This window comes from Atractosteus spatula, chromosome 3 (assembly GCF_055471065.1).
Source record: "Atractosteus spatula isolate fAtrSpa1 chromosome 3, fAtrSpa1.hap1, whole genome shotgun sequence".
In the NCBI taxonomy this organism is placed as follows: domain Eukaryota; kingdom Metazoa; phylum Chordata; class Actinopteri; order Semionotiformes; family Lepisosteidae; genus Atractosteus; species Atractosteus spatula.
In genome coordinates this window covers 24,983,121-25,009,422 of record NC_142708.1, presented here as the reverse complement: position 1 = coordinate 25,009,422, position 26,302 = coordinate 24,983,121, and the positions used below count along the sequence as shown (strand labels likewise).

The 26,302-nt window shown below is 35.0% G+C and overlaps 1 protein-coding gene across 1 annotated transcript in view; it reads left to right on the top strand.

Moving 5' to 3' along the window:
• The first annotated feature begins 6,056 nt into the window (after positions 1-6,056).
• The window catches only part of fbn2 (fibrillin 2), a 111,052-nt gene continuing 90,806 nt past the window's right edge, over positions 6,057-26,302 (top strand). Inside the window, exons 1-6 of the mRNA XM_088911126.1 lie at positions 6,057-6,238; positions 6,841-6,923; positions 9,285-9,391; positions 10,152-10,239; positions 12,326-12,421; positions 25,123-25,320. Coding sequence (XP_088767252.1) covers positions 6,057-6,238; positions 6,841-6,923; positions 9,285-9,391; positions 10,152-10,239; positions 12,326-12,421; positions 25,123-25,320 — 754 coding nt within the window. The remainder of the gene's footprint in view (positions 6,239-6,840; positions 6,924-9,284; positions 9,392-10,151; positions 10,240-12,325; positions 12,422-25,122; positions 25,321-26,302) is intronic.

The following is a 26,302-nucleotide window of genomic DNA, read 5'->3' as shown; positions in this document are numbered from 1 at the left end:
TATGAATACTACAATACAAAATATAATAAAAGCTATGAATCCACATCAAACAAGCTTTTAATGAATTATGTTAACTGCTAACATTTTATTCATCAAAATAATTTGATAATTAAATGCAACATACCTCATAAAATTTTATACAGATGTCCATTGATTGTTTGATTTACTGGAGTATAGTTATACAGTGTCTTTTTAATGTTAATTTATTAGTATCAGAGAAAAGATTGTTTGGTAATGTTTTATAATAAGGCCTGTTAATAAGTACTTTAGTTGTAAATACTGGCCAGACTTTTATACAGTTTTTTACAGCTTTTATTTAGCTATAAAAAACTGCTTTTGGAGTTCTCCAGATTCTCATTTAATATTAATGAAGAAAAAACTCCATCATTTAATACTAGTTTTGCTTTTTGACTTCCTATTTATTAATTATATATTATATTAGGCTTATAAACTCCTTTTGTTGCATGAGAGTTTGTTACATATAAACACTTGATGTCTAGGAGGTGTTGCTATTTTTGTTGCATGTTTATTTTAATTGATTTTCTAACACACATTCTTATCAGGATTCTTCTTGCAATTTTATCTGTCACAGATGGGTATCTCCATCTGTGTCTGAGAATAGCTGCTGGGATGCATTTATGTCGTTGTGTTGGGTATGGATGGGGAGTGATTGGTCTGCCAGTTTCATGTACAGAGATGCTAATTATTGCCTAAATTGCAAACTCAGGAATAAAAAGAAAGTTAGGGAATTAGAAAAGAGGTAGGTAGCTTCTCAACTATAAATGGGCAGTTTAAGATAATAATTATAGTTTACAACTCAGATTCTAAAAAAACATTCTTAACAAGATTCTAAAAAGGAGACTTACCTGTACATACCATGACAGACAGCTATAGTATCATTCAAACCTTTGAACCAAAGTAAAGTACAGTAGCTCAACTTGTCAACTAGCATCATATTATGATTTGAAAATTGATGATGATGAAAAATTATTTCATTTTGTTCACCTTGTTTCATTCAGTTGCTTAATATGTATAAATGAATGCTCTACTGCTGTTTCTGTTGGATGGTGGGGTCACTTTAAGTTCACAGGTTTCACACAATAAATGTGTCACAATGAATACTTTGGAAGCTTGTACTTTCATGGAAGAGAATCTGAACCTAAATTAAAAACATAGTGTTTCTGTTACAAAATACAGTATCTTGTTACTGAGATAGTTTTTCAACAGACTTCAGTTTATAACAGAAAAGTTAGAAAGCTTTATTTTTACTAGAACTGTGTTTGTTTAAGGTTAAAAAAACAAACCTTAAATATTTGTTAAAATCAGAAATAATAAATTTTATTGTGACATTCAGATTATTTGTCAGAATTGTTGACTAAGAACTACACAACTATTGTTGTACCCATTTAAAAGCAGAACCTTGTAGAATTCCCGTATAATTCTGTATAATTAATTTACAGTCCAAGATAAAAAAGCATTATTCTATCTGTATTTACTAATGGAAAATAAAGACACTAGATTATTTTAAAACTAAGCTTCATTGTTTAGTTTGTCAGCAACACTTCTTATGTTCATACAGTATGTATCTTTTCTACATGCATTCATGACATCAGTTGTAGTCTTTGATGGTATGTGGTTTTCCTACAAAGAACTGTGATGTATTTTTTGTGGAACCTCCCTGTTTTTTGTAAGCATTAGGTAATACAGTATATGATATTTGACTACATGTGTGATCTAATTTTGAATTTCCCATTGTTGCTCCTTTATACAGAGCATTCTAACAGTAGTCAATGGGTTGAAGTTGCAGGTCAGCAAAGTTGAGTTTTTTAGGAATGGTTACTGAGCTTAGAGAGACATATGTCACTTGATAACTTAATTTTGACATTTATAATTAGGTGCAATTTTCATATAAAAAAGACTCCGTAGGCAGACAGGGCAAATATACAGTAGTTGCTTTGGCGCAATTGCATCTTTCAAGTCAGAACATTAAACGGTATGCTTCGATTTAATTCATTATAGCCAAAATATGGCATCTTGTTAATTCTGTGCCACCTGGAACTGCCAAGCTACTGTGTATTTAGTTATAAGTATATGGTTGTTGCTGTCTATGCCAGTTACAGTTATTTGGACCTACAGTACAGTGTATTGCTAGATTGCTGTTTCTAATGCATTAGTAGGCAGTAATGTTTCTGAAATAAATAGTGTTTTATTGCTATTAAAATAGTTTATGCTTCTTCTACTGTAAATCTATTTGTAAGCTTAAAAATGTTAGCAATAAGTTTTACCTTAACAATCGAAACTGAAAGCTCGCATTGTGATTGCATTTCCTTTATGTATGAAAAAAACATTCCTCAGAAGAAATATTTTGGCAGTTTATTCCTGTATTGAAAATGTTACCAAGTTATCAAATCTTTCCGTTATGTACAAAAAGTTCTTCTTTTGTGAAAAGCTGACACTGAGAAATTATTTTGAAACCTTAGACTTCCCAGAGTAGTGTTATTTGCTTCCAGTGCAGATGACATTGCTATAATGTTTCATTTTAAAGAAGTGCTTTTAAAAACAATTCATATTTTAATATATTGGATAATATTGTCTGTCTTTGGTACTATCATTCCTAATAACAGCTTGCCTTACTGTTTGTTCTAATTTAAAATTAATTTAATAAGGAAGTGAATACAGTGCTTTAAATTATTTATTTATAAATTGTTTATTAGTAAATGTAAGCTTTATGGTAAGACCTAAATCCAATAATGTTGTTGATAAAGCTAGTTTTACATTGCATAATGTATGGTCCATACTATCCTAAGCATGGATAGGATGCAGTGCCTTTTTTGGGTAGTTAAAGGGACATTGTGTTTCCTGAAAAATATATTATAGTCAACTCCTGGAATACATTGGTTTTAACAACGCTAATCCTTGGTGCAATAAGTAACAAGACTACTGTAAAAAAATCCAAAGCCAGGTATTTTTTTATTCCATTCCTTTTCTAACCACTTTATCCATCAGTGGGGTAAGGCAGTCTAGAGCCTATGCCAGAAAGCAGCAGGCACAGGGCAGGATACACCCTGGATGGGATGCCAGTCCATTAGCGGGAAAACACAAACACACACTCACACCAGGGACAACTTTTCCCAGAAACCAATTAACATACTAGTATGTCTATGGGCTGTGGGAGGAAGCCCACATGTAAATGTGGAGAACCTACAAACTCCATGTAGACAGCACCCCAACAATTTAACCTAGGGCCCCAGTGCAGTACCATGCTGCCCCATACCATTGATGCAGTATGTTTTCTTCATTTCATGTTTATTTTCCAGTGCTTAGAAAAGTACTGCACTGTACAGTATGTGTGACATATAAAAGACAATGGGAAGTGGCCAGTATTTACTCTAATCTATATACTTATAGTAATATAAGAGCACATCTGTATGAAATTGGCACTCCGTCTTTCCCCGTAATTGTTTTGTCTCCTTGGTTAGTTGAAATGAGCCTCTTTCTTTGGATGAAGACAAACTGCAAATTAACAGCTCCAGCTCCCACTTTGATTCTTCAGAAACTGATGTGGGAGGAAAGGTAAATCACAGAACTATCCAACCACGCAGGCTCTTAAAAGAACCTCAAATTGAGTTTTGTAAAACTTAATGGTCTTCTGTTTTTACTTCTGTTCTCAAGGGTTTGAGCTAATTTATCATGTCCTTAAAATTCTGTTTTTCGTTGTTTTATTGTATAGTATTTCATTTTTTAATCTTCTAGAGATGTTCAGCTTTTTCCTTTTTTCACTGACATACAACAGAAATCACATTTTACACAGTACAATGACAGTTACAGTATATTTGGGAGTTGGCAAATTGTTTTGAAAATGAATCATGAAGTAAGTTTAAAAAAAAATAATGTCTTATTTGACTTTGTTCTAAATTATCATTATTATTCAAGACTTATTGTTGCACTGTATTGAAAGTCAAGCGATTTGTCGGAATCATATGTAGGACATAGGTACAAAGTATCTTGGAAGATTGGAAGTATGATTCTCCCGGAAAATATATGCTTTGATGCTCTGCTCTCCTCTTTCGCTCACAACAAGCCACATTAGGAACACAGTAGTAGGTCTGATTGAAAAACAGTTGGTCACTGTTATTCAATCTGTGTATGAACATGGAAAAAACAGCCCATCACTTACTGTATATTCTTTGAAGACGTTTTTGACACACTGATTTTCTGTACAATATGTGCATGTGCAGTGTGAAAGGCATTGCACTCACTTTGCAGACATTTTACAAAAACTCAGAAAACAAGTTCCATATCAGCCATTTTAGGAAGTTTAGTTCTTTGGATTAATCTTGAAATGACCTTTTAGAGGCAAAGAAGACCTGGGGCAATGGGTTGAAGTGGTTTGATAATTTTCTGGCTACTAACCACTCTAGAAAATCAAGCCACTATAGCCCAACTTCCCAGCAGCAGGGCTGGGTTTCTTCATTATTGTGCTATTACAGTACCATAGAGATGCTGCAAGTAAAATAAATTGGTTTAGTTTTTTTCTATTGTTGGTATGTTTTAATGCATAATTATTGTATTATAGTATGTAGTTTTATTTTCTTCTTCATTATCCTCTTAAGATTTGAATAAAATCTGCAGGGCTTGTAACTATCCCAGTCTATTGACGCAATATACAGTATTTACTTTGTACGGTGTTATAATCTGCAGTGGACATGATAACCTACACATTTCAGACTCGTCAAATATCATTACATAACATCTACAGATAATATGTTCTGACTTTCATACAGCATACAGTATATAAACTTAGTCAAGAAGCACAGTGGGATCTCTCTTTGATCCAATATAAATAATTTATAACACAAAATTGTATGGTAGACAATAACATTGCTATTAACATTTCATTATGTCAGCTGTTAATAAAATCTACAGAATAAATTGTTTACAGACAATTTTTGATTTTGCAGTTTTGTACAGTATTATTTAAGTGGCATATAAATCGCTAACAAAAACATGTCTGTCACTTAGTGGTCGTGAGGACATACGAGTAACTTTTAATTTCTCCCTGTGTTCAAAGTGCCCATAGTGATGTCTTGTGGGTTGCTAAACAGATGCTTAATTAAAATTGAGGTAACCAATAGGTAATTCAGAGGTCAGCTATAAACAAATATGTCGGAGCTTGTAAAAGAAAAGTGTCTGTGTATTCCGTAATTTTTTTAAATCAACTACTTTGTAGAATAGTGCAATGGTTAAATTGGGAATGAGATTTATGGGTTTTTTTTGTATTTGTACAGTGGGGAACAAGGTGTCTTTTGTCCCAGAGTAATTTACTCATATGGTTTTGAAAACATCAAGAAAATAATATGCTTTCATTTTCAGCTTATTAAATTTAAGACAGTTGAAGGTATAAAAGTTTAAGGTTTAGTTTAATAGGGACTCATTTTGTACGTGATGACCTTGCTATTATAACGTAACATATTAACAATTAGTCTTACTGTTGTGCACAGATGTATCTTAATGTATAGGACAGTATATACAGTACTATTATAAAGAACTGTAATCTTTATTAGTACCACCCACTAAAAATTGTCCAGGGTCTCCTGAGTTCTGGAAATAATTGAACAGAAAACTTAATTCAGTCCACCGCCCCTTTCTCTGAAAACACCCACGTGTAGATTTGATTTGTACCAACTGACAGCCTGCAGCCCCAAAACCTCAGACTATTTTGTTCTCTTCTAAGCTCAGATCGTTTCGGAGTGCTGAGGTGTTCAAGCTTTTTGTAAACCTGCTCGATACTGGCTGCTTTTTTAACAACCCGCAATGGCTCAAAACTGAGCATGTGATTCGTGAAAAGCAGAGACCTGTTCGAACAAATACAGTTTTTTTTTCTTTCTTTGAAATCTTCTTTCCCCCTGATTTTCCAAAGGCAGAGGAATTGGTGAATGGTTACTTTTCGGAAACAACCTGATACACTTCTCTGGGCTTAACAGAAATCAGAAAGAAACGCTTTGCACGGATTGAAGTAAAACACTGCAGTTCTGCAAACTTGAAGGTTTTGTATTATGGGGACTCGGTGGATTCTACAGTACTTTATAGGATCTGTAGCGTTATCAGCTCTCTCAGTGCTGACAGTAACAGGACAAATTCCCGCAAACCATGAAAAAGACAAATTCAAGGCAGATGAGGAGAAAATCTCAGCATTGAGCAGAGTGAGAAGGAGAGGACAACAAGACTTTCTTAGAGGGTAAGAAAGTTTTTAGCTCCCATATAAACCCTCAGGCCTTTGCTTTTTAATGTTGATAACCGGAAAGTAAAGCGCTTTACCTGCTTATTCAGGGGAATTAGTGGATATGTCAACGTGGTCAAATTTGCACATCACCACTCTAACTAACATGGAATTAACAGTCTTAACGTTCAGTTGTAAAATAAGAGAGTAATACTTTGTTCGCTTTGAATATGCGTTGGAATCCTGTTTAATTCAATGTGTAGAGTATTAATTTTAATTAGGCTAGATTTGATTGCTGCATATGAGGAAACAAATAATGGCAAGTTGCTTAAAACTGCATTATAAGTTCAGCATATTTAGGTTTTGAATGACGAAAATTATGTTATTCATATTTAAATATTATATTTATACAAATATATATATAGTTTTTTTATTGTAATCATGGTAGAATTTTTTTTATTTTGTTGTGTTTTGCAATCTAGGTTGTGCTTTGGTAAATTGGTAATGTAACTTTATTTTGTATTATTGCTGAAATGTCTGGAACATCTGGATTGATTTCATGTAATTTGCGGAATTATGCGGAATTAAGTGTTCCCTTAAAATATCATGCATTACAACAGGCCAAATGTGTGCGGGTCTCGATTCCATTCCTATTGCTGTCCTGGCTGGAAAACATTACCTGGAGGAAACCAGTGCATTGTCCGTGAGTACTAAGTGTTGAAGCAGATGCAAATAAACACATCTGTGTATGTTTGTACTGTAGGTGCAGTAAAATTCGCACACACGATTTGGTAATTTCATACAACCGATAGTGGGCACTATGTCACGATACCCATACATTCTTTTAATTCTTAAATCTTTAGGGCAATGAGGATTGTAATTGTTCAGCAACGATAATCTTACTAAATTATATACTGTAAATGTTCAAGTATTGAAAGCTGCAGTATGTTTGATGCCACAATGGATAATAGTTATGAAAACTTAGGCTTTGACATGTTATTTTATTATTGTCTATGCATATAAATATTTAAATAATTATTTATGAATGTATTTTGAAGGAAGAAATGTGAATGAATTACAGAATAATTCAGACTAATTCTTTCATAGTTGTGGAATAACATTGACTCATATAAAGTAGATTCAGTATTATGTACAGTAGATGGTTTACTTAATGTGCGCTTAGAGGTTTGTTTGAAAAATTTACTATAAAATTGTCATTCTGACCTTTAATTAAATAGTCTAAAATAGTTTTTTTATTTTACAAAAAGGGTTGAAGAAAGGATTAATATGGATTCCAGTCAGAACTTGGTAGTAAGGGAGGATTGGATTGTGTGTTGAGGTGGTGTCAATGGAAAAGCACTTGCTAATTTTTACAAGAAATTGTTTTCTAAAATTAATGAAGGATTTTTAAAACCCTTAAATGTTTCTTTGAACACTACAACAGTGAATTTGTTGGTTGAGAACTATCAAATGAAATATCTGCTTTTTTGCATTTTTGTATAAGATGCATTTTTTTTAACCTATTGTATTGCCCTCAACTGCTGCCCCCTCTAACCGTATGTTCCGTCGGAATTGAGTTCTATCTTTTGGGTTTAAGTCAAGAATAGTTTTACATTTTCTTAGATTTTTACTTTGTAATTCTAATTTAAACTGAAAATACTAAAATGGAATCCTTAAAGAATTGGAAGTATTTTTTATTTTCATTTTAGTGAAGACTTTAGAGTTTTAGGTGGTAGGAGTGCATGGAGAAAGAGGTGACTCTGAGACAAGTGGAAGGAGAAATGAGTAGCAGAAGAGAGGGAAGAGGAATATTTGAGGATCATCAGCATAAAAATAAAAAGAAGCCTTGAGAAGAGATAAGAGATACTAGGTTGTAAGTGTGCAGAGAGACAAGTAGGGAACCGAGGACAGTAAATCCTCAGCGTGGATACACGAGAGAATAGAGTGGTCCACTGTGTAAATGGTGGCAGAATGATGTGCTACACAAAAATGACTTTTATAGAGCTTCGTTATGCAAATGTAAAGAAAACCATAAGCCACCAAGCGGAATTTTAAAGGGAAAGCCAGCCAGTGGTGTTTAACTTCCACCTCACAGTGGTACACTTGTGGCCAAACCTCAATTTTACTATATAAAAATCCAAAGACTCACTTTCATCATGCAAGGTCTCAGCCCTTGACAGAAGCCTATATTATAGTTAGAGGGGTAACTTCTGCACTTCCATTTTGCTGGTACAGTTTGAAGGATATGCTGGCCAAGTGCATGAAAGTCATTGGAGACTATACTGAAAAAGTGGTGAAGAGGCGTACCATATCTTATCGTCCCTTTTAAGTAACCGATTCTTTGAACCTACTGGCTGGCAGTTGTATATCCGTCAGTGATGTTGTCAGAGCCACTGTTGTTCTTTGTAGAGGAAAAGCTGCATTCAAAAGCACTTTCAGTCAGTACAAACCTCTATTACAAAGCTCCATTTAAACCTGTTTGGATATTATAAAATATCTTTTCATGGGTTTTTAACATCACCACCAAACGAAAAAAAAAACATATTGAAAGGACAATAGAAATCACCTAATTAAATAAGTATAAGGTAAAATTGTAATTAGAATGTACTGCAGGATTCATTTCAGGACACCAAAAGGTGTTTAAACAGTTATAGCCCCTAGTTTATAACAGGAAAGGGTTTAGTAAAAGTCTGTGTTAAATATATAAATATTTGGATGTGCTTACATTTTGTCTGTGGTCTGAAAAATGTTTAAATATGACTTGGATTCTGTTTAGTTTTAAGCAAGTCTCCTGCTCATGAGCAGTTGAATAGCTGAGTACACCAGTACACTCCCAAGGATTATGTTCACAAATGTCAACCACATGTCCTCTTCTTGCTGCATTTGTTTGTTTCACTGTCCATGTCTTGTATGAGTCCAATTTCAGCCTCATTATGCTTCCGCCACGTGTTCGGAAACATTTCCTATCATCCATAAAGCTAAAGCTGGAAGTTGGTTTTGCCAGTTCGCAAACAAACATTTTAGAACATTTCTGTATTGTCTCATCTTTTTCTTTAATTTGCAGCCATTTGTCGTAACAGCTGTGGTGATGGATTTTGCTCACGTCCAAACATGTGCACTTGCTCCAGTGGACAGATAGCCCCAACGTGCGGGTCTAAATCTAGTAAGTTCGTGCCCATGGTGTACTAATATTTTTTCCCAGAGTCTTTCATTAACAAAAGAGTATAAAACTCTAAAATCATAAACAGTAAACAAACCAGTTCTATACTATTGATTGGATATATATTAATATATATATATATTAATATATATCCAAGTACTAGTCTATATATTTTAAATGTTTCAACTTGTAGGTCGGTAGTAGGTGAAACATTAGAATCTGTCACGGATGGTAACACATGATACAGAATACCATGTATTCTGTTGTCATTATAATGTTATTTTTTTGCCATGTAATTGACAAATAGTACTTTATGTTATTATAGTTACCCTATTACCTTATTAGTTTTGTGATGTGAAATGATTTTTTTGTGATTTCAGAAGGATTCAATTTACACAAATATTCTTCAGCTAGAAATTCCACCATCATCCATATCAAAGAGAAGGCATGCAAACATTGTCCTGCAACTTTAAGATACAATAAACTTGACAGTTCTCTTCTCCTCAAACATGCCTTTTAAAATGATTAAACGGCATGTTAATTGAAGTTAAATATCTAAAAAATATTTGAACCGTTTTTACTGTTGTATAGATTGTGATGGTTTGAACTTTTCCTATTTGCTATTACTATATTATCAATTGAATTGCAATTGATTATCATTTGGGAGGTTACTAAAAGTACTGAAAGACTGTTATATTGCTGGAAAACCTTGTAGTGAAGTACTTTTTTGAATTATTAACTGTTTCTGAATATTATTTTACAGTTCAACAGTGTAACACAAGGTGTATGAATGGAGGGTCTTGTGCTGAGGATCGTTGTCACTGTCAAAAGGGATACACAGGCACTTACTGTGGACAGCGTAAGTATTTTTAAAATACACTAGGATAGATTCAGAAATTGCACTAATATTCCTGTCCTTTTTTATACTGCATTTTAGCAACGTAAGAAGTGAAACATGTCTTTTAATTATAAAATTAATTCAATTTTGGAAGGTATTTAGTATTTTTCCTATCTAGTTGAAAGTATGTAATATCTTTGTTATATAACAGACTACTTGATGCTGGGCAGCAGTGCTCAGTGAAGTCTAAAGTCAGAATCCTGCCAATGAAATTCTGAATGAGATGTGTGTATTTGATGGAGAAATAGCTTTTCTCTCTGAGAGTGACATTTGCTAGGGTACTTAATGAAGCCGCTAGTAGTGATTATATTTTAAGTGCTCTCTTAATCGCCATCTTATCAAATTATAGACCAATTTTGTTTGACAACATAATATAAGGGTGGCACAGTGGCGCTGTTATTAGCAATGCTGGGAATTGAGTTCAGTTCCAGACTTGGGGTGATATCTGCGATAATTTCCACTGGGTGCTTGGTTTCCTCCCACAGTCCAAAGACATACAGTACAGTATTGGTAAGTTATTTTTACTGTAACTTACTTTATTTTTATTGTTAACATAACATCACTTTATTAGCCCCATACAATTTCTTGCATTAGGAATTTGTCTTTTCACATACCCCAGCTTGCTCTCCATGAGACACAGACACACAGACAGGGACAGAAGCTTGGGGTCAGAGCACAGGGTCAGCCATTGTACAGCATACAGCGTACAGAGTAGTTGGGGTTAAGGGCCTTGTTCAGAGGCCCAACGGAGTAGGATTCCTCTGCTGGCTGCGGGATTTGAACCAGCAACCTTCCAGCCATAGCCGCAGATCCTTAGCCACAGAGCCACCGCTCCACTTCTTTTGACTTCTAGGAAAAAGAAGATGTGCCTCTAGGTGTGAGTGTGTGCATACAGTATCTGTATCTGTCAGTGCCCTGTGGTGGACTGGAGTCCCGTCCAGGGTGTGCCCTGCCTTGCACCCGTTGCTTGCTGAGATAGGCTCTGGCTCCCGTGTGACCCTAAATTTAATGAAGCAGTTAGAAAATGGGTGGATGAACACAAAAAAACAAAACAAAACATGGAACTTTTAAATAAATACTGAGTTGGTTTAAAATAAAATGTGGAATAAATCAGACGTCTATTTGGTTGGTAGTGCCAAAATACAAGTAGTAATCCATGGCAGGCTTCCACTGGGAGGATGCTAAAAACAGTACTTCTAGTAATAAAGGAGCTACCTGATTAAGAACTTGGGCTCATGGATTAAAATATTGGTTTAATCCAGAAACAAGTGTCTGTATTGCACGTAGTAAATTAAAAAGATGTTGAAATATCTTGATTCATATATTCTGCTTTAGGTGCTTTTGCAACAGAAAATGAATTCCTAACACAATTAGAATTTTGCTGGTGGAGTAACACTACTACAACTGAGCATGTGGCCTCCTGTCAGCTCACACTCAATATGGAAACAGGAAGAAGATCAAAATAACATCACATATTTCAAAGTGGTGTGACTGATTTGCGGGACTGTGTATGCCACAGACTTTTGTCTTGGGATAACATTAAGCAAGTATTCTTCAGATGAAATTTTCAGTCTGATTTACACTTCAAAGGAGTGTAGAAGGTTCTTGGCATTCTATAGAAGAACTGGAGACTGCTTATTAAACTTTAGTCTTGAAGGATTTCCAGTTAAACAGTTAAAACAACACTAGCCATATTGAAAAACTGAAGGAAATGCATTTCATTACTTAAACAGTTAGAAGATTTTCCTGCAACTTGGCAGTGGCCATGAGCCCAATATGAAACCGAGTATCTTCCAAACTTTAATTTGTTTAATGTGAATTTCAGTCTCATAGCAGATCGTAATGAGAGCTGGAGTCTCCCTAAATCCATTGATTGCCAACATAAATAATCTGGCGTCTGTTTTGGAGGAAATTATTTGCACAATTATAAGACATGAAATTGATATGGTTTATAACAAACACTTGACAAAAGGTAAGGAACCAAATCTATAGACATCAGAATTGCTTCATAAGCACTCATTAGTGTCTAACTCGGTTTGTGTTTTAGCTGTCTGTGAAGATGGGTGCCAGAATGGAGGGCGCTGTATTGGACCCAACCGTTGTGCTTGTGTGTACGGTTTTACAGGCCCACAGTGCGAAAGAGGTAAGATAAAACAGTGGAAACAATTACTCATTCACTGAAGAGTGGTTCTGCTTAAGCTCCAGATCTCCTGGCACTTTTCAAACACAAATCCATTTTTCCTCTTTGTTTAAATGGTGGACATGACCTTTTAAAGAAAGGCTGCAAGGTATTTTCAATTTTTGGGCCTGTCTGTATTTAAATAAAATTCACCTTCCAGTTTTTGAAAAACTGAAGTGTGGAGAACAAAACAACCAGATGCTGTACATCAGACACACACAAAAGTACAAAGGACACGCATGAATAATGACTAGTAATAGAGGTTATCTAACTACACTGTCATGTTTTTGGGCACTAACAAAAGGTAGACATGCTCTTTTTCTGTCCATTGGAGCAATTTCTGCAAATGACTGCAAAGGTCTTCTGGTTTGGGATTTTTTACATACTGCAAGTGTTTTTGGATTTCTTCCAGCTTAGATTACAGGTGTGACGTAAAGATTAAATGTTTATGTATAATAAATGGACTACTGTAACTGTTGTTGAATACCATGCTTGTGTAAATGTTTCATATTGATGCTTTTAGCTAAGTACCTTTCATTGATCTGAAAATGGTATACATGTGTGTGTGCAAAAGCACAGGACATAAAAATGTTGTGCATGAGCAGGATGTATGGGTATCCTTTTTAAAAGCTACCATAAAGCATAATACACTCAACCTCAAGATTTGGTCATTCACATAAAGTAAAATAACCATTTCACAATCTGACCATGTCAACATTCTCAAAGACCATAATGAAATGTTATTGCACTCTTTGTGCACTTTTTTTTTTTTGCTCAAATTGCAAAACAACATGTAAGCAAAGAAAGAAAAAAATGAGACAACTGCATTGGTCTTATGTAAAATGATTTAAACAAACTGTGAAATCTAAAACGCCAAATGGGCAAAAAATAAAACAACAAAAAAAGGAGAGCTACTTTGTCAATTAATAATGAAGAACCAAATAATTCTTATACATTATTTCTTTAAGCTGCCATACATTCCATAAATGTATTGCTGTGTTTTATCGCATAGCAATGGCCCATGATTCTAAGTAATCAAATTTGATTTATTTTTTAGTAGTTGTATTTATGATTTAGCCCATACTCCAAGACAGTTTAAATAATACAATCAGTTGCACAAATACATTTTTTGTTTCTAGTACCCAAAATGTTTGTAACTATAACTAAATGCATATAATGCTGAGATAGTCTGTAAACCTAAAACAACACTGAATCTTCATGGAAGTCTGAATATAAGATTAAGATACATTTAATCATAAGATGTATTTGGAGTATTTAATAAAAAATCCAGTGACAGTGACTTCTATCAGACATTTCCTGTAACTGTTAATCTCTTGCATTGATGCTTAGAAATTTTGGCCTATTGTTCCATACAGAACTACTTAAATTCGGTGGCATTTAAGAGTTCCCTTGCAGGAACAATTTGCTTCAGGTCTTTCCGTAACATTTCAATGAGGTTTACATTCAAACTTTATTTGGTCATTAAAAATTGTGAAACTTTTTCTTTTAACTGTTCTGTTGTAGATCTTCTTGTACAATGGCTATCAAAAGAATTCAACCCCCTTGGACTTTTTCACATTTTACTGTTGCAATATAGAATCACAGGGATTTTTTTGCCATTGATCAACACTAAATACTCTATAATGACAAACCGAAAACAAAGCTCTACAGATCTTCCTAAATTATTTATGATTACAAACAGAAAATAAGTAATTGTATAAGTATTTACCCCTTTTACTATGACACACGTAAACAGGCTATGGTGCAACCAATGTCTTAAGAAGTCACATAATTTGTTGGCTAGAGTGCACCTGTGTGCAATTAGGATATTTCACAGGATAAATATACCTAATCCCGTAGTTGATTAGTGCTCCCAAGAACAAGAACTACACCATGAAGACAAAGAATCTTTCAAAGTAAATCTGGGAAAGGGTATAAGAAAATTTCCAAGGCATTACATATTCCCCAAAGCACAGTAAAGTCCATTATAAAGAAATGTAGAAAATATGGCACAACTGTGAAACTTTAAAAAACAGGGTGTCCCCAATAACTGAGTATCCAGGTCCAAGAGCACTAGAACCGGAGGTGACCAAGAGGACTTTAAAAGAATTAGTCTTCCATGGATGAGATGGGAGAAACTGTGTGTATGACAGTTACTTGGATTCTTCACAAATTTGGGCTTCATGGGAGAGTAACAAAAAAACACATCAGATCTAGACTATACTTTGAGACCCAATTGATGAAGAATTTATGGACTAACGAGACAAAAATTGACCTCTTTGGCCTCAACGGTAAGCGTTACAGTATGTTTGGCGCAAGCCTAACAGTGAACATAATCCTGAGAACACCATCCCTACTGTGAAGCATGGTGATGGTATAATGCTCTGGGAATGCTTTGCTGTATCAGGGCATGGAAGACTTATGAAGATAGAAGATAAAATGGATGCAGCCCATTTCACCTCCTGACACACACATCTGGATCAAAGGGCTGCCCCTTAGCCTTCAGATCATAGTATCTCTTTTGGTGGAACCCCACCTCAGTCAAGTGCTCCCTCGCAAACTGGTGGCCTTTCTCTATCCTCTTGTCATGGTCTGCTAGATAGGCAGAGTCAGTACCTGCCTGAGGCAGAGCAATGCTTGATTGTGAACTGATATTCCACCAGGGTCTCCAGCCACCAGGTGAGCTGCCCCCTTGGCTCCTTGAATCCCAGCAGCCACTATAGTGAAGCATGCTCAGTGGACCAACAATGGCCTTCCATACAGGGATGTGTGGAAGTGCCTGAACCACAGCCAACAGTTCCCAGCTTGCGACGCAAAAGCTGCTCTCAGAGTGGCTCAGAGCCCAATGACCTGCTCTCTCTAAGGTCCTTCCTGAGCCAGCACTGCTCCAATGCCCACATCAGTTGCATCCATATCTTGCACAAGGGGCTGGTCAGTGAGGGGATTGGCAGGACTGGGGACTGGGTGAGAGTTTGCTTGAGGGTGCCAAAGGCCTCCTCGCACTCTTCCGACCACCTGAAGATGACCCCTCATTCATGAGATCCATGAATCCCCTTACAAACTTATGGTAATAGGATGCCAGGCCTAGGAACCCTTGAAGCTCCTTCACTGTGCTGCACCACAGCCAGATCATCACTGCCTTCACCTTCTCCAGGTCAGTGGAGACCCCCTGGTAACTCTTTCTGTGTCCCAGGAACAGTATCTCAGTCTTCAGGAAGCTGCAATTCTTTGGACTTCATCCCTATCTCCTGGATACACTGGAACACCAGCCGCCATTCGACAGCGCCTTTTGAAATCCGACACATGGATCAGGAGATCATCTAAACAGATTACACACATGCTTTTGCCAGGACTCTCTCCGCTAGCTGGTCAAAAGTGGCTGGGGTATTATACAGGCCAAAAGGCAAGACCTGGAACTGCCACGGCTCACTCTGGCTAATAAGCACTGCAGTGGTCCAAGGAGCTGAGCCAGTGGGATACCCTGATGTGATCTCGTCAGTTGAAGGCCTCGTCAGTTCTTGGGAATGTGAAGCCATTCTTCCTAGTCACATGAATAAGGTCCAGGTAGTCTACAGGACAATCAGAAGAAGTCGTCTTTCTCCTTGATGAGCACTGGCCTCCACTGGTCTGAAGGCTCCACATGGCCAGCATTGATGATGCGCTGGAGCTCTTTGTCTGTGGCCTGCTGCTTGGCGATCGATAAACGTACCTTGTTCAAGTCAAGTAAACACTTTCATGCAATGAAGGTGCAGTTTGAGATTCCTATCGCAAACATTGTTGTCCTTGGGCTGCATTTTGTATAGACTATAGCGTCAAAGGTTTTATCCAAGGCAACCTGGTTTTCAATGGTAATTTGAAAATTACATGCTTTTCCCATCTTATTTGAATACACAGATGTAGTGTTTCATCTAGGTTTTTAGTCTCATAAGTCTTAACTTCCGTCTAGACATACTGTACATATGAATATTCAGTGATGTGTGACTGTAATTATAGTTCTCATTTCATAAATGTTTTATTTGAAATTTTGTATGTAATTTCTTACAAATTTTATTCCTTTTTATTTTTATTTATGTACAGTATATTATGTACAGATCTTACCATGGTACTGTACTTGATCAGTTCTCTTCAATCCTCTCTAAATGTGCAGAAAACAGGTTTCCATTGATTTGAGTGGCCTCATCAAAATGATTATAGCTCAAGTAGAATACATAATCTAACTGCATTGCTTTACAAAAACAAGGTAGCGATCTCATTTTTTTTTCTTTTCTCTGACGCTGAAGTTCAGCAGAGACTAGGGTGGCTAAAAGACAATAAATCACCATGTCTTTATGGTATTTTCCCAATTATACTCAAGGCAATAAGAACTGTTATTTATAGTACACTAGGTATAATATTTAGGATATTTCAAGCATACAGTTTGGAGAGTTGTATACTGTTATTTTTTCTATGCTAAAAAAAATTAGAAATATCCATCTTCTGGGACAGATAATGTATAACAATTGCTCAGGGCTACATTTAAACTACAAACTATTGTTTATAATTGGTATCAGCAATACTTAGCATCCCTCTATCTTGAGAAGGTAGACACTGTAAATTTGGTTGAAGTGTCAGCTATGTTGCCTTTATTATTTTTTATGTACAGTTAGCTTTCTGTCTCTGTAAAATTAATCAGCGGCTTAAAGCACAATAACAGATGTCATTAAATTTATACAACATATAAATTTATAAGCCACAGGGGATTTGGGTCAGGCTAACATGAGAATTTGAAATTATTAAGGATCTGCAAAAAAGAAGTAATTATAGGACAAGGCAGTCTAAGTAAGCCAGTTGTCAAAAGCCTCTGATTTGATTGAAGTTTCTTGCAGTGATACAGCTTTTGTGACAGTCATAGTGTATCAGCTTGATAGTGTGAAGTGAAGTTTTTGCATTAGAATTGTTTCATTAATATGGTAAAAGTGAACCACCCATTTATCTACTGGAAAAATTAGTAAAACTTAAGTACCTTTTAATTTCATTATTTCTTTCTCTGTTAAGTTCCTTGCCCTATATAGTATCTAAACAGAAATACTTGATCCATTAAGTCAATGTGAGTCTTAATTTTTACTTCTTAATTAATAAAAGATTCCTGGGTACTCCCTGTGAAACTATTGCTCCTTGTTAAAGACTATACATTCCCTTCTGAATCAGGAGGCTTAAGACACATACAGTATTTCCATTAAACAGATGAATAAATAGACACTTAGTAATGTCAAACTTAATTTTGTGAAATGAGCACTAAAAATGAATAGCATTTCTAGTGGAGTGGGTTTATTTGGTAGGTCTGTTGCTCCCTGGAAAAATAATATATTGCTTTGTACGTCCTTGATCAAACAGAGCTACAGAAAATAATTTTTTTTAACTGTTGGTAATTTGTGAGATATGACATACTAAATTATCCTCTTCTGTTGTGTGGTGATCTTTCCCTTATATCTAATTATTTTGATTAAATAATTATTTTTAAATAATCAAATATTTGCACCTAATCCCATCTGCCATCTGGTTTTGTACAAATATTTCTACAGTCATGCCAGATATGTTTTTTTTGGATTAACAAAAAAGTAACCGAACTAAAGATGTTATTAATTATGCAATTTATGAAAGGAGACTTACATCTTGAGCAGAAATGTTCTCCTCTAATGAGGGTGTAGTTACTCTGACTTGTCGCAGTATTGCGGTCTCTGAGTACTATAGGCAGATAGGATTTTTTCTACTTTAATTAGCAAAACACTAGTAAATTGTCAGGAAAAAAAGCTAATTCTGCAACAAAGCTGAACTTAATGAAAGACCAAAAATAAAATGCAGTCTAAAGTATAAACATACAAACAATGTGATCGATAATGTTTTGCGAGATGCATCAATATAACACTGCTGACATGGATTTGATAGCCTTAGGCATTTAGAAGATTCTTATACAGTATGTTAAAACCCCTACATCAACATTACTTATATGTGCTTAATCTGGTTTGTTTTAGTGGCATCTGCGCAGTGACTTAATGCCTTGCAAAATATGAAATATTAACTTATTCAAAGTTTGACAGTTTTGACAGTCGACAGGTTGACAGTTTTTCACTGTATATCAAAAACAGAATGCCGGACTGATCCTTTCATTTCCTTTTTGGAAGATTTTGAAAATGTCGGCCCCCATTTCTGTTTAACTTTGTACAGTTTTAAGTATTTTCCATAATTGTGTAAATTATAGAACACTGTGTAAATAAATAACAGTGTTATAAATAATTATGAATGTTTTACATTGTGTACATTAGGAAATGAATACATTTGTATAAATTAGAATATGCTGAATGGGTATTGTTATTCTGCTTGAATTCTGACTAGTTACTGTCTATTTCACAATCAAATAGGGGAATTCCTGACTGTTTTCATGGAAATAATAAATGGAAACATGCTGTTTCAATTAAACTGTAGATATGGTGTGGAGAAAGTTGTGAAGATTATTGCAACATTATAACTTTTGGTTTAGTCATTTTTCCTGTACATCTTGGGAATTTATGTACTGTACTTCTTATATGTTGGTTATTAGGTTGTTTTCCTGGAGCAGAGCTGATAATTCAGTTAATTGCACATGCAGTAGGTTTTTAAACTTTTAGTAGCAGTAGTACTGCTGTTATTGAATGTAACCGTAATATGGTGCATCTTTTAGGAATCTCAGTGATTTAAATAGGATTGCACAGAAATTTACAATTGAGTGGGATATGACTTCATGCTCTGCTGATGTTAAATGCTCCCTTAAGCGTCAAACAGCAGCTGTTTTACATCAGCAGCTCACTTCACAGCAGACAAGCTAGAAATGTGAAAAATCAGTTTTTCTGATTGAACAAAAAGGGGCAATTTTAGGTGATAGAGAGTAATATTTATTTTTATATAATGCTTTTCATCCCAAGTGCTTTTCGTATTGGAGGGGATCCACTTTATCCAGCACTGAAGTGCAGCACCCACCTGGGTGATGTGAAGCACCAGAAGTCTCACTATATACTGTAGCAACTCAGGTTGAAAAGTAAGAAATTGCTTTGACCATTGAGTAAAGGGGAGCTTTAGGAAGGCCAGATTATAAAATCCCAGACTGGAATTTAGCCAGGACACGGATATTAATACAGTTTCTCTTGCAACTTGCCATGGAATCTTTAATGACCAAGTAATTAGGACATCAGGGCTCATATGAAGGACAACATCTCCTACAGTATAGTATACCTGGTTTCTAAACGGGGGCATTCTAGTCCAGCCGGAAGAGTGCCAACTACTGGTAATAGTATTACTATCAAAATAGTCCACTAACTATACTGCGCCTTACCATGAAAGCTTGTAATGTATCACTAGATTTAGAGAACATTTACTTTGCATTGAATAGGATCTGTGATATCCCTAAGTAGAAGGGATCTTAATTTAATGTTGTATCTGAAAAATCAAGCCTCCTTTATCACATTACTCTAAAAGCAAGGGTGAAACTTATTAGTCCACTTCTACCGCTAAGAACAGGAAATTGATCTTACGATCTTGATCATATGTCCAGTGCACGCACTGAAAAGTTCCAATTGTTCTGAACTTCTGAAATGTAGCCTCAAGTATTAAAATAGCTTTTGGCAGCACCAGTAGCGAGCACATTCCAGGAGTTCAGTCTCTGTTACTCAAGGGTTCCTTCCTTGCTTACACTGAATGTAGACTGAACATGATATGGCAATTAGGAATGAAGTAATGAGTCTATTCTTAATCTGAATGGTAATTAGTTGGTGTCCTTTTCATCACAATGGGGAAATTCCTAACTAAATAATTAGAAATCGCAGATAGCAGTTTCTAAATATGAAGCATTATGTTCAGATTAAACTCTACATGCATTATCAAGAAGGCAATTAACATTATTATAGAATTATTTTGAATGCCACAAATGAGAAAATCGCTTTTCTTCTTTTCTCTTCTCTGAAATTTCATATTCGAAAAATACAGAAACTTGAAAATTAGCTTTGTAAGTGACTGAGTAACTGAGAGCACACACTTACTCTCCCACTAGATGGGATACCTTATAATCCTTATAAGAAGGGTGTGGAGAACGGGATCATTTTAAGTAGTCAGTTAAATCTAGCCAGCATGTCTTCGGGAGATAGAAAGAAACCAGGAGAACATGTACAGTTAACAAGGGTTATCACTCATATAGTGCACATACTGTACCAAGCCCAGCCTTCCAAGCGCATTTATTCAGCCCATGTGGTAATCACAGTCAGTGCCACCAGCCTGGATTCAGATCTTTTCTAACCTTCACACACACATGTGAATCACATGTGCTTGGTGATGTTACTGTAACAGTCTCGCATACACAGAGCTCCTTGTGATTCTCTACTTTTATCCAGTCAAGGTGTCTCTTTTTGAAGTTGTCACAGATTGAGTTTGATAGGAGTGTATAAATGCCTCTACCACAGACTAGAGCAAGCTGGGTGATGGAACCACCTTTGGTCTTTCTGAAATTGTCTAATGTTTTTTAGGATATCAAAAAGATATTTTTGAGCACCTTAATAAGGAACGTGTTATTGCAGTATGTTAGGAAAGAAAAGAACAATAATGTTGTGTGCTTCAAAAGAAAATATTTGTAGAAGATACTTTCTTTGTCCGACAGATATGCTTTTCAAAGAGCAATGGTAGTAGTTATAGAAGTAAAATTATAACCTTTTTATCACGGTGGTTCCACACGTTCAGTTTTTTAACCTTTAACCTTGCTTTTCATTGATTCTGTTTCTCAGTACAAAACACTAAAATAGACATTACATCTTGCTTTCAAAATATGCAATAGCAAGGCATACAATTTTTATTATGTTATAGACTAACATTTAAATATTATGTCAACATAAAAAGCATCACAAGCATTTCCAAATAACTACCTTTTAAAACTGCGATATCACAAAGAGATTACTTTGACCCACAGGGAAACAGATACAGTTCTTAAAGATAAAAGCCATATATGTAATGAATGTGTTAATAACTGTGCAATAATTATCTAACAACAGTGTTATTTATGCTGTCCTTCAAATGTATTAGTACAGCAAAGTCAATATTTATTTTGCCTTTAAAGTCAAACAGTTTTTGTAATCATGAGGTTAATATAAATGTTTTATGAACAACATAATGTATGTTTTGACTGCTTCAATGCTTTTGTTGTAATCAAACTAAAACAAAAACAGGCTTTGTATTCAACCTCGTAATTGTATGTTGCTGTAAGTACTGGGGCTCATTACCTTTAAGCAAATTTAAGTATAAATGTCACTGTATTTCACTGTCTGTACCTGTACATATCTGCGTTATGTCTGTAATCCATCTGAACCAACCAAATTGTGTAATCAGGTGATAATTAGATGTGTTGCTCTAGCCCATATGAATTTTGCCTATTGTTAAGGTGTTCTGACAATTTATTTTAGAATACATGCATAATTGTATTTAAATATGGAGATTAACTGGGCTAGTCTGAGATATTCCATTTACTTCTCCTTGGCTGCAGAGGTTGTGAGCATAGTATTATTCATGCACTGCATGATGAAGCACAGCACAATATATACAGAAGCATTTTTCTGTACATTAGTAAAACAAAATATTTCTATATACTTCAGTATTCATAATGCAAGTGCCCTTACCAGTTGAGCCACTTTGGAGGCTGTAGGATTATTAAACTGTGATTTTGTTTACTGGCTTAAATTGTGTTGCTCCACATACAGTACATTAATGTTCAATTTAAATAGGCAGCACTATATCCTTTCAGCACCTGCTGTTTATATAATAATTGGTATTGCAGTATTTGCTTGCAATTGATCTGTCAAAAACCCTTGCGATAATAGATTAAAACAAATATCAACTAAAGTTTTGTTTACTTTGTTTACTTAACTGGTTCCATTCTTCACCCCTCTGCTTTTCTTAGTACCACCATCCACGGTCTCCTCTGTATATTGTAATTGTGTTTTTATCTTGTGTATTCTTTTTATTTATTGTTGTTGTCATTCTGTAAAGCGCTTTGAGAAGCCACCTTTAAAGGCGCTATATAAAATAAAGTTTATTATTATGAGGGAGGGAGTATGTTGGTATGCCATAATTTTTTTGTAGAAAATATGTGGATTTTTTTCCCACCTGACTGTGTACTCAAAACGTTTTTCCAGGATGAATTGTTTGGAAAATATGTATAGTACAGAGTTGCTTAATCAAGGCTTTTCCTTGAATGATGGGAACAGAGCATCCATTGTTTGAGCCTAGTAAAAAAACAAGGTTAGTCTTGCTCGTAACTTAAAAAACAGTTTCATCACTAGTGATTGGTACTGCACACTTCACATGAAGAGAAAATCAAGAGCCTTAAAGTACATAATTATAATCACATTTTAATGGCTTTTTTAAATTGCAGAATGTGCTTGGAAGGAATGGGAATCACACTACGGAATATTGTAAATATTGTACATTGGAGGAGTACCATAAATTGCAGTTTTTTATAAGCAAATGAAAATGGTCAATATTTGTTTTCTTAATAATAAAGATTAATAAAAAATTATAATTTAAATACCAAAAAGATTTTAACTATAGGAAATAAAAGGCATTCAAAACACTTGTTTCTAATTTGACTTAAATACTTGGCGTACTGTACCTGTATATACTCAATATTTTCCAGGGTGTAACACCTGTTTTCCAAATAATATATATACTAATATTAAATATTAAGTCATGATATTATAAATATTAAGTCCTAAACCATTTTTGATTGATGTGTAATTCAATATTAACCAAGAATATTTACTTTGAAAAAGTGTACTGTTAAACTGTAAATTTGAACAGATACAGACATCAGCTCTTGATGTTCGTAGGATTAAGTGCAGTCTTTCAGCTGAATTACAATACATAAAATAAATAGTGGTCCAAAATTGTGTTTGATTTATATCTTACAGATCTGGGTTTGATTTCTTATCAGTGTGCATTACATTATCAACTATATTATTATTATTATTATTATTATTATTATTATTATTATTATTATAATTATCATCCAAAGTAATTACAAATAAAATCAGATTGGTTTTAAACCTCATGATTACAGATATTTACTGGATTTGTATACGTGTTCCTTTACAGGAAAGCTTTGAAAATGATTCATATTTGGTGAACTTGTATCATTTCTACAGTTTATTAAATGCAGTACTATCTTACAGCTTAAATGTAAATCGGTTGCAGCTGATTCAATTTTCTTCTTTCCATGGAATCTCCGATTTCCAACTAAAATGGTTTGCTTTTAATTTGTCATCTGACTTTCTGTATAAAGAAATAAAGTATACATGTCAGCTATGGTTTCATTTTCCCACACCAGAGATTGCTCTCATAGATAATCAACACATATCATCGGCTTAGACAGAACTAGCCTAAGATCCCTCAGTGCTTTACTGTGTATATCCAGCCCATGTGCTCTGTAGCATAGCATTTCTCTTTACACAGACACTGCACCTTCTGGACAGCTGTGTCCTGTAACCTTTGATAGACTTTGTTTCTTTCCAAAATGCATCAAAGATGTCATTGACAGTTGGGCTGTTTTTAAAAGCCAGTAAAATCTCTTTATGACACTTCTATAGAAGGGGGGCAGCCGTTGAACTAAATAAACCAAATACAGTAACATGTAAATAGTTTTGTGGCCTTCTACATGGTATGCTCTTTGTTAACATACAGTATGTTTAGGTTTTTCAGCACCTGTGTTTCACAATCTTACAGTACGATAGAAGTTCTTTAAGACTGTACAAGTATATTAGAAACCACCATGGTTTAAAGTTATACCCATTGTAATGTTACTTTATGATTATGAAATATCTGGAAAGTGACATAACCACTTTAGTTTAACGAAGCTCTGCATAAAATTAGCAATACCATTACCATTATCACCAGGAAAAAAAATACCAGAAAATTACTCACTATGTAATTTGCTGGTAACAATTGTGTGAGTCTAAAAACACTGTCACAACTCATTCAATAATACAAAACAATAAAACAAGATGCTTAAAACCACGTAACCAAATAAAACATCACACAAACAATTCTGGGCCGTTGTTACTGAAATGCATTGGCAAAAGGTCTTTAACAGTGTCTTTCATTATTTTCACATTACTTCTCTGTACTTCTCTGTAAATAGAATTCCCCTCTGGGGTTTCGGCTAAAACAACGTCTGATTAAAACTATTTTAATTGCTTGCGTTTAATGTACAGTAATTTGCACATGTAGAGTGTGAGTTGTTATGTTGTGTTGTATAGTGTTTATGAAGGGGTTGTATGTAGGCTAATTCAAGTAAAAGAGTACCAATTTGCCTTGTCAAAAAATCTGTCCAACCTTAAATATGATCCTTAAAAAACTTTTATGACAATACTGACGTACTCCGAGATATTTTGTCAATTACAGTGTTAAAATGTATACTAATTCAGTAAATACAAATCACCTTCACCCAACGTAGGTACATTTTGTGATTAATTTGTGCTGCTATTACTGTAGGTTACCATGAGGAAATTATGAAGATCGTAGTTTGTTAATTTGCTGCATCCATTTGCACAGACTTTGCTGTTTTACAGTTGCCGACATGCTATGGCTGTTACTAATGAAGAAAATGTCTTTCCCCACAGACTACAGGACTGGACCTTGCTTTATGCAGGTGAGCAACCAGATGTGCCAAGGTCAGGTCAGTGGCATCGTGTGCACTAAGACGCTGTGCTGTGCCACCATTGGCCGGGCCTGGGGCCACCCCTGTGAAACGTGCCCAGCTCAGCCTGAGCCCTGCCGCCGGGGATTCATCCCCAATATTCGAACTGGCGCCTGCCAAGGTGAGTGGCTTCGCTGGAGCTCTTGTTTTAATGCCAGAGTCAACATGCTTAAGGACCATAAGGTCCGTGGAAAAAAAACAACAACATGCGAAATGTGCATTACCTTAGAAACCACCCTCGGACAAATGAGTCTTTAGAAAGGTGGTACTCAAAGGGCAACACTAACATGTGTTGTTATGTTATAGGTCCAATCACAAACACGCTGTGTACCCCTTAGATTGCAGTGTCATCCACCAAACAGTAGGAGAAAGTGCTTTAGAATACTCTGTTAATAGGGGCTTCAGGTACAGGAGAAGATCTAGAGCCCAATTGTGTTATAATCTTCAATTTCTGTGTAATTAGGATAAGTTCAAAATCTAATACAAATATGACCCTAGCTTTGCAGGGCATCATGCCTTACTGACACTATTTCATATTTTATAGTAAGATGTAAAATATGCAATTAATAACATTCATCTTCATCTAGACTCTTTATACTGTACATATTTATGTTTTATGACATTACAAAACCATACTGAACTGAAAAACTCACTTGTACATTTGAAGTAGAGTAAGCATTGTCTGTGAAAAACAGTCAATATCTTGTTTCTAATTAATAGTTTTGAGTAACTGATTTTTACTGTCCCAAGTGAAGAAATTCTGATGTGTCAAGTGCAGACAGCTTTCTTGCTTTTATACCCACTTTCCTATCCACAGTACCTCCTGCTGTTTGATCTTGAAAGAAAAAGCTAGAGTTTTGAAGATGTCTAGAAATAATCTTAGACTAGCTTACCTAAATTAATATTTGTTGCTTCTCCTAGATTCTGTTAATTAAAAACTGTAAGTATTTAGAATGAATTGAGATTATATATGTTGTAACTGGGTATCTTTCCAAAACACATCATAAAATTATTTTTTAACTTAAAATGGATAATTTAACACTTTCATCTATACCTCCCACCCTGCCAAAAGAATCACAACGTTATATTTTGCTTCAAAGCTC